Raw genomic sequence first — 9,433 nt, 5'->3', positions numbered from 1 at the left:
TAAACCAGTAGATTTCTTACCTATGAAAGCTGAAGTCGAGGAAAGCAGCTAGAAGATATAAAATCAACAAATTTTGTACTGAGTTACCTCTAATCTGGAAGCTTGAGGTCAGGATGTGCTAAGTGTACAAGCTTGTACAGCTGTCTCTCCATATTAGTGGAGTTTGCATCCATGAATTCAACCATCCACAGCTTGAAAATTGTATTTTTAAAAAATCCAAAAAACAAACCTTGATTTTGCCTTTTTATGCAAAATTTTATTACACCATTGTATACAACAAAACTTAAGTATCCATGGATTTTGGTATCTACGGAGATCCTGGAACCAAACTGCAGCAGATAGCAGAATCTCATTATACTTAGCAGGGAGTTTCATAAGTGGAAATTTCCCTCATTTACATTCTTAGTTCATCCACTAAGGCCTAATTCTTGATCCAGAGCTTGAACCAAGGTTTCGCCAAGCTCGCTTTTTCTTCCACAACCTGGTATTACAATACTGACTCAGGGTGGCCAAACATCCTCCTTTTCCAGAACACACCCTACATTTCAACCTTCTCTCCAGGAGGAATCCCATAATGTGCAAAAAGGAAGAAAAGCCCTACTTAATATATACCTAGAGAGATCTTGTAGTGCCTTTGAGACTAACTGAAAGAAAGAAGTTGGTAGCATGAGTTTTCGTAGACTAAACTCTACTTCCTCAGATGCATTTGGTGGAGTGGGAGCCAAGAACAGACCTATATATGCCATTAGTGTATGACAATGTCAGTTAAAATTCAAAATCCTTTGTGTATGGAAATATAAAGGGGCAAATCCAGTTTTAATGATCTTTATAGGAAGGAAGGATTATAAAATACTGTCATTGGCAACTTATGGATTTCTGAAGCTGTGTAAGTACTGGTTGTGTGGTATAATTACTTCATTATATTTCATTTTTAAAAAATGAATAAAATAGTTTTTAAAGAATTAAAAAAAAAACAACACCAAAAGCAAACCTTGATTTTACCATTTTATATAAGCCATTGCATATAATGGGAATTGTGTATCCATAAATTTTGGTATCCATGGAGGGGGCATACTGGAACCAAGCCCCAGCAGATACCACGGACTCACTGTACTTTTACAATTCACATTCTCCTTCTCCCTTCCTCCCTGTTTATGGGCTTTATCCCATACATCTGAGGAAATGGACTGGAATACATAAAAACTTACGCTAGAAATTTCTGTTTCTCCATTAGCCTTGAAGGTGCTACAGGGTTCCTTCATAACATTTAATTAAGGTCTCCACTGTGTGACATCTTTGATGTCTTATCAAGAAGCCAAAAATGTTAATCCCAATGTATTAGTTCTAGAGTATTTTTTAACCTGATGAGAATTCATGTATTTGAGAATATAAAAACTACTTCCTGTCCAAAGCATCTTCCATTCAAGCACCCAGAGTTAGAAACCTCAAGGAGGAAGAAAATCAAATAAAACCAGATGAAACCAAACCATATAATTCTGATTTTGTGGTGTACAGTATTTCCTAACCCCAATGAAATCCAATTTCCTCCAACCAATTTTGCTTTGGTTCAAATAGGTTCAATCCGGTTACAACTAAATTTACAGCACTTTATAAATAAAGGTTAATAATAATAATAATAATAACTAGAGCACATCACTTCTGCTTCCATGCATCGGTTTGCCCGGGGTATATTTTACTACAATAGTAAAACTAAAAAATAATCTGTTGAGCGATTCCCCCCCCCCAAACTCTTTTGTTTATAAGTGAAAAAAAAACCTTTACATGATTAATGGCTGAAATCTGGTGACAGTTTATAATGTGCAGCTGATCACGAGAAAGAATGCCCATACTGTAGTCTTATTCAGTGTAGGTTTTACAAGAAAACATGATTCTAGGAGAATAAAATGACACAAGGGTTGATAAAATGCACAAGGATTAATAAAACCTTCCCCACAATCCATCCATGCATTAGTGGTTTCTCTCATGTGATTTATTTGGTGAGACTGAAATTGTCCATTCATAATGGAGACTGTCACATATTTGGTATCTCTATGATCACTTTCCTAGGCAAATCTTCAAGAGTCACAGAAGTTATGAAGAAATAGCTTTTTCCTCATTCTTTTCACAGGATCTCTCTTCCTAAACCTGAATCTTTCATGCATAATAAAGCATTGATCTCTGTGTAATTCTCTTCTCACAGCACTGGCACTTGCAAGGCTTCTTTCTTCACACAGATTCTCACATGTTGAGTGAGGTTTCATCTTTGACCGCAGATCATCTCATACACTCTGCTTCTCTCTGGTGTGGATTTGTGCATGCTGAATAAGTTTATATTTTGTAATGAAGCTTTTCTCACAGTCTAAGCACCCATAAGGTTTCTCTCCTGTGTGACGTCTCTCATGTATAATCAGTGCTGATCTGTGATTAAATCTTTTCCCACAGTGCAAGCAACTAAAGGGTTTCTCACCTGTGTGTTTTCTTTTATGTTGCTCAAGGAGTGAACTTTGGCTGAAGCTTTTCTCACAGTCTGAGCATTTATACCTATGTATTTCCTGATGTTTAATCAAAGAGAATTTGTGCCGTAACTCTTTGCCACATTCCAAGCATTTATACGGTCTGACTCCTTTGTGAGTTCTCAAATGACTTGCCAGAGTAGAGCTGCGACGGAAGCTTTTCCCACAGTCGGTGCACAGAAAAGGTTTCTCCCCGGTGTGGATTCTCTCGTGAAGTTTAAGGTCTGAAAGGGTTCTGAACCTTTTTCTGCAATCCAGACATGTATGGGGTTTCTCTCCTCCATGGATCTTCTTGTGCCTGCTAAAGTTTGATGCACATTTGAAGCTTCTCCCACAATCTGGACATATATATGGTTTTTCTCCGGTATGGATTCTCACGTGAACACTGAGGTACTCTCTCTGTCTGAAGCACTTCCCACAGTATGAGCAAGTGAAGAGCTTCTGTCCTGAATGGATTTTTTCATGTCTACTGAGATTTCCTCTTTGCCTGAAGGTTTTCCCACAGTGGTGACATCTATAGGGATCCTCCCCAGAATGGATTTTTTCATGTCTACTGAGGGTTTCTCTGCTGCTAAAGCATTTTCCACAATTTGGACACATATAGGGCTTCTCACCAGAATGGATCTTCCTGTGTCTAACAAGACGTTCTCTGTCAAGAAAGTTCTTCCCACAGTCTGAGCATGAGTACAGTTTCTCACCTGCATGGATTCTTTCGTGTCTATGAAGATTTCCTTTGCAGCTGAACTCTTTCCCACAATCTGAACACGCGTATGGCTTCTCTCCCAAGTGGATTTTTTCATGACAAAGAAGCTGTTCCTGGTCAAGGAACCTCTTCCCACAGTCTGAACAGGCATACGGTTTCTCCTCTGAGTGGACCTTTTCATGTCTATTGAGATTTCCTCGGCAGCTGAATTTTTTTCCACAATCTGGACATGCATATGGCTTCTCTCCAGTGTGAGATCTCAGGTGTATAATGAGGGCAGCTTTGTGGGTGCAGGTTCGTCCACAGGCAATGCACTCCAGTGGCTGTACTGCCTGATGAGGAATCTTGATAGTTTCAGTGGTACCAAATCCTGACTCCTCAGAACGGGCCCCTTGCATCTTATCCTTGTGATTTCTCTCTTGGATCATTTCACTTGGGACTTTGCCTCTTCCCTCACAATGAATGGCTTTCTTCTGAGGGCGCTTTCTCTGCCTGTGATTTATCGAAGAGCTTGCTCCTTTCTTGGTACGCTGGGAGTTTATTCCATTGCTCCACAGGAATGCTGTCTCTTTTGCTTTTCTCAGTTGAGAAATTTCTGTCTGCTGAAAGTCCTCTTCCTCCTTCACTTGCACATCAACTGTTAGAAACAACAAAAGAAAGAGTAGGGTGTGAGTGACAGTTCCACCTTCTGAGAATATAAACCAGGGTAGGCAAAGTAAGGCCTGTGGGCCACATGTAGCACCCTAGGTCTGTTTTTGTGGGACCTGGGATTCAATTTTCTTTTCTCCTACAAAATTCCTTTTAGGAAGTTTGGGGGCGTTTTCACCACATACCTTCCCAGACCAACTTAGGCATAGCAGAGACTTTTTTGGTGCCTTTTAGGGTGTGTGGACCTCTAAGGTCTCCTAGTCTTTCACAGTTGCCCACCTTTGATGTAAACTAAACTCAGAAAGGATGGTGTTTGTTAATGAGTTGTTAAATTTTTGCAGCAGAAACACTGTCCAACTGGATCCTACCTTTTCTCAATTCTCTCTGATCAATGACCCACAAAATTTCCCCTTTTTCCAGACAGGAGATCAGCACTGGCTTTGGACCCAGAGATCCTGTTTGAAAAGTAAAGAAACACCGGATCAGAAAGTATTTACAAAGAGAGGTAGCACAGTGAAGTGGAGCACTGGACTAAATCAGGGAAACAGATATGACTTGAAGCTCAGTGGATTCAATATCTGCCTGCTCCTATTTACGTATGATCATTTCTTGGGTCTCTCTTTTTTTGTCTTATTATATTTTACTTTACTGGTTCACAAACATGAAACATACATATTTAAAAAGGCATCTTATTTTACTTTAGAAGCACTCAATTTACAGAAGAAATACTGTCAAATACTTTATATGTATTTAATTTACATCCACTTCAGATGATTTTCAATTACCACATCTAAATAAAAATAATGTGTTCTTAAATCAATATCAAATCAAAACTATTACACAAAATTCATCATCATGTACTGGGTGCTGTTTTCATAGACTAGATGCAGCCCTAGAGAGAGCAATGATTTCTAGCCTGTATGAAGAGATCCTTACCCAATGAAGCCACATTCCTGTAATTTTCCACCATGACCTCCCAGTATAAAGCTCTTCCATCCCAATCTAGCATAGCCCACTCTGCCTCTGAGAAATACATGGCTACATCTTCAAAGGCCAAAGGAACCTGAAAGAGGACAAGATTGCCCTGTTATAGCCCAGCTCTAAAACATCCCAGAAACGACATGCTCACGCAAAGGCTTTTCACGTAGCACACGTCATGCTTGGCAAAAGCGAGATGCTAAGACAGAGGCCACTGGCCTCTATTTTAACCAAGTTTTAACAAATCTATTGTGCCTGCTTGGCTATAGTTGGCTTTACTCTAGGTTCTCCCACAATGCAATGCCTTTTGCAAGTCAAGTGCAACTGTGTGGGCAAGGTTGTAAAGCCCAACTAAGAGTGTGTTGTCCAGGTCTTTCTCCAAGACCTAGAGCCAGCCATGGAGGAGTATAATACAGGTTGAATCTCCCTTATCTTGAATTGCAAAATGGGTGGCTGACACAGCAACCCTTTTGCTTCCTTGATGGTTCAGTGTAGACAAACTGTTCATGCATTAAAAAGTATCATGTATAAAATTACCTTCAGGTTATGAGTATAAGCCAGTGATGGTGAACCTTTTAGAAGCCGAGTGCCCAAACTGCAACCCAAAACCCACTTATTTATTGCAAAGTGCCATGTCTCTCTGGCTTTCTAGTAACAGACTCTGCCAAACTCTGTGCTGGGGCAACGGCACATGTGCCCACAGAGAGGGCTCTGAGTGCCACCTCTGGCACACGTGCCATAGGTTCGCCATCACTGGTATAAGGTGTATATGAAACAGAAATGAATTTCATGTTCAGACCTGGGTTCCATCTCCAAGATAATATACAGGGCCCATTACATACAGTGGGCCCTTGGGATCTACTAGAGTTCGGTTTCAGGAATCCCTATGGATTGCAAAATCGGTGCATGTTCAATTCTCATTAAATACAGTGGCATAGTAAAATGGTGTCCTTATATAAAATGGTAAAATCAAGATTTGCTTTTCAGAATATATACAGTATATATTTTAAATATTTTGAAGCTGTGGATGATTGAAACCAATGATAAGAACCCGTGGATACAGAGGACAGGCTGTATATGTCTATAAAGCCTTCCAAATTTGCTGCTTTGACTTTAGCGGATTTGATTATTCACGGATTTGATAAATATAGGCGCGTTACACACGTGCAAAAAGTACGTACTAGGTATGTACTAGGGTTAGGAAAGGGGGTCCTTTCTGGACGCCCTAACCCTAGTACGTACCTAGTACGTACAAAATGGCGGCGCCCAGTACACATGGGCGCCGCCATTTTGACGTGGCTGACGCTTAGCGCCTGCACATTGCGGCACGGTAATGACACCGCAAGTGCGTCATTGGAGTACTTCTGGACTCATCTCTGCAGTTGACATCTCAAGTAGATGCGACGGTCAGAAGTGCTTGCTATCAACTTCGGTTGATACACCAACTGCGACCCTACCTGGACTAAAGGGACCTTGAAACTGTGGTACATGCTCTGGTAACCGCTCGTCTAGATTTCTGTAATGCGCTCTACATGGGGCTACCCTTGTACCAAGCCAGGAAGCTTCAGCTAGTACAAAATATGGCAGCCAGACTGGTCACAGGTACATCTAGGTTTGACCATATAACACCTATTTTAAAAGATCTTCACTGGCTGCCTATTCGCTTTCGAGCGCAATACAAGGTGTTGGTTATTACCTATAAAGCCCTACGTGGCTTGGGCCCGAGTTACTTGAGGGACCGCATCTCCCCATATAATCCGCCCCACACACTCAGAACAACCGGGAAGAATCTTACGGAAATTCCACCTTCCAAATATGTTTCTACATCCCAGATGGCCTTTTCAGTGATGGCCCCGTGAATCTGGAATAGCCTTCCCGAGGAGCTCCGTTTGACGACCCCCCCTTGAAACATTTTAAAAAAGGCTTAAAACCTTCCTTTTTTGTCAAGCCTTCCCCCCGATAAATGAAGCTGTGTATGTTGATAATAATAATAATAATAAATTTTATTTCTACCCCGCCCTTCCATGGATATGATCAGGGCGGCTTACAAAATTTATAAAACATTTCAATACAGGATTAAAATACAGAATAACAGTTAAAAACATTACTACAAAAAACAGGAACAGGAAGACAATAAAATACAAATGCCAAGGGCAGAGAAAAAAAGTTTACATCGGTCCGGAGTCGAAAGGGAAAAAAAGGGAAAAAGGGGGCAGGAAATAAATGAACAATCTAAGGTGGGAAGGCCAGCTGGAATAGATATGTTTTCAGCTGTTTCTTAAAGACAGCCAATGAGGCGGCGGAGCGAAGCTCTGCAGGGAGCTTATTCCAGAGTGAAGGGGCAGCAATAGTAAAAGCCCTCTGTGAGGTCCGTATAAGGTTAGACCTAGGGACCTCCAACAATCTAGTCCCGGAAGTTCTGAGTGTGCGAGGCGGATTATATGGGGAGAGGCGGTCCTCCAAGAACCCTGGGCCCAAGCCATTTAGGGCTTTATAGGTCAAAACCAACACCTTGTATTGAGCTCGGAAGTGAATGGGCAGCCAGTGAAGGTCTTTTAAAATAGGTGTTATATGGTCCGACCTGGAACTACCAGCGACCAGTCTAGCTGCCATGTTCTGCACCAATTGCAGCTTCCGGGTTTGGTACAAGGGTTGCCCCATGTAGAGTGCGTTGCAGAAATCCAATCGAGAGGTTACCAAAGCATGTACGACAGATTCAAGGTCCTTATGGTCCAGGTAGGGACGCAGCTGGCGTATCAGCCGAAGCTGATAACAGGCACTCCTGACTGTCGCATCCACCTGAGAAGTCAGCTGGAGCGACGAATCAAGGAGTACTCCCAAGCTGCGCACCGAGTCCTTCAGGGGGAGCGTGACCCCGTTCAGGACCGGGTGACAGATCTCACCACCAGGAACCGGGGAGCCTATCACCAGTACTTCCGTTTTCCCTGGATTCACACTGAGTTTGTTCTCCCTCATCCAGCCCATTACCGACGCCAAGCAGGCATCTAAAGGAGAGATGCCACCCTTAGTTACTGCATCAGTCGGAGACATAGAGAAAATTATCTGGGTGTCATCAGCGTACTGATAACACCGCGCCCCATGTCTCCGGATGATCTCTCCCAGCGGCTTCATGTAAATGTTGAATAGCATAGGGGACAAAATCGCTCCCTGAGGGACACCAGATGTCAGGGCCCTCCTATCGGAACGACAGTCCCCCAGCTCCACCATCTGGGATCTGCCCGAGAGGTAGGAACGGAACCACTGTAAAGCAGTGCCCCCAATTCCCAACTCCCTCAGGCGTCCCAGAAGGATACCATGGTCGATGGTATCGAAGGCCGCTGAGATGTCCAAGAGCACTAACAGGGACACGCTCCCCCTGTCCATGCCCAGACGGAGATCATCAACTAAGGCGACCATGGCGGTCTCAACTCCATAGCCCGCCCGGAAGCCGGTTTGAAATGGGTCCAGAAAATCGGTGTCGTCCAAGATCGACTGAAGCTGGAAGGCGACTGCTCTCTCGATCACCTTCCCCAAGAAAGGTAGCAACGAGATGGGCCTGTAGTTATTATGAAGCAGGGGGTCTAAGGAGGGCTTCTTTAGCAGTGGTTTAACCACTGCTAATTTTAATTTAGATGGAAACTGACCCTCACTTAGAGATGTGTTGATTATGTGATGTAACATTAGTCGCACCACATCCCCCCCCTGAACTGTCAGCCATGAGGGACAGGGATCAAGAGAGCAGGTCGTCCTCCTAACACTTCGGAGGATCTTGTCCACTTCATCGGTACTAACAAATTGATGCCACTGATTCCCTGCCTTATCTTGCTGTATGACTCTGTTTTAAATTTGTATAATTGGTTTTTATCTAGAGATGTTTTGTAACAGTTTTTTATGGTTGTAATGGTTTTCTACGGTTGTAAACCACTTTGATCTGTGGAAAAGCAGTATACAAATAAAATTTATTATTATTATTACCGCGCCGCAAGAAGAAGCTACTTTTTGTGGCTTCTTTTTGCTGCGCCGGGGTACTGTGCGGTTTGTCCGTTGCAGTTCCCTGGTGCAGCAAACACGGGCGCCAACAGAGCGCCCTTTTTGGGCACTCTGTAAAGTGCCATAGTCTCTCTAGTTCCTCCAGCACAACTCTATGGCAGTATAGCCAGCACTCTGGAGGACCTAGAGATTCGTAGACAAAAGACTTATCTAGGCATTTATAGATCCTCCAACACAATTCGATGGTCAACGTCTCGCAGATCCAGAGATTGCTAGAAAGATGTTCTCTCAAATAAAAAATAGTGTTTGTTTTTCTTTTGTGGGCGTTCTACTTGCATGAAGGGTCCCCATTTCCCTAACCCAAGTGAGTGTGGAGATCCCATGTATTCCAAAACCCGAAAGACTCTGATATCCAAATCCCTTCTAGTCCCGAGGGAGACCCAATCTGTAAGTCACCAGGCTCTCCCCTCACCTTCTCCCCACCACTACCTGAGCTGGATCGGTGTCAACCATTTTATCTTCTCTGGAGGTCATGAGAGGATGTGGATTTCACTCTGGAACCTATGAGGAAAGAAGACCAGGTTAGATGTGCCACACTTCA

At 42.9% G+C, this 9,433-nt stretch overlaps 1 protein-coding gene across 1 annotated transcript; it reads right to left on the bottom strand.

The window, feature by feature from the left end:
• Positions 1 to 988: 988 nt before the first annotated feature.
• LOC149320837 (uncharacterized) lies at positions 989 to 4,921 on the bottom strand. The gene is made up of 3 exons (XM_089504948.1): positions 4,801 to 4,921; positions 4,233 to 4,319; positions 989 to 3,853 (listed from the first exon to the last, which is right to left on the bottom strand). The coding sequence occupies exons 1-3, from the start codon at positions 4,898 to 4,900 to the stop codon at positions 2,280 to 2,282; spliced, it is 1,761 nt and encodes a 586-aa protein (XP_089361074.1). The 5' UTR covers positions 4,901 to 4,921; the 3' UTR covers positions 989 to 2,279.
• Between the last annotated feature and the right edge of the window lie 4,512 nt (positions 4,922 to 9,433).

This window comes from Sceloporus occidentalis, unplaced genomic scaffold, assembly GCF_023333645.1.
Source record: "Sceloporus occidentalis isolate IW3139 unplaced genomic scaffold, rSceOcc1.0.p SCAF_1, whole genome shotgun sequence".
Lineage (NCBI taxonomy): Eukaryota > Metazoa > Chordata > Lepidosauria > Squamata > Phrynosomatidae > Sceloporus > Sceloporus occidentalis.
This window is presented reverse-complemented; position numbering and strand designations above follow the sequence as displayed.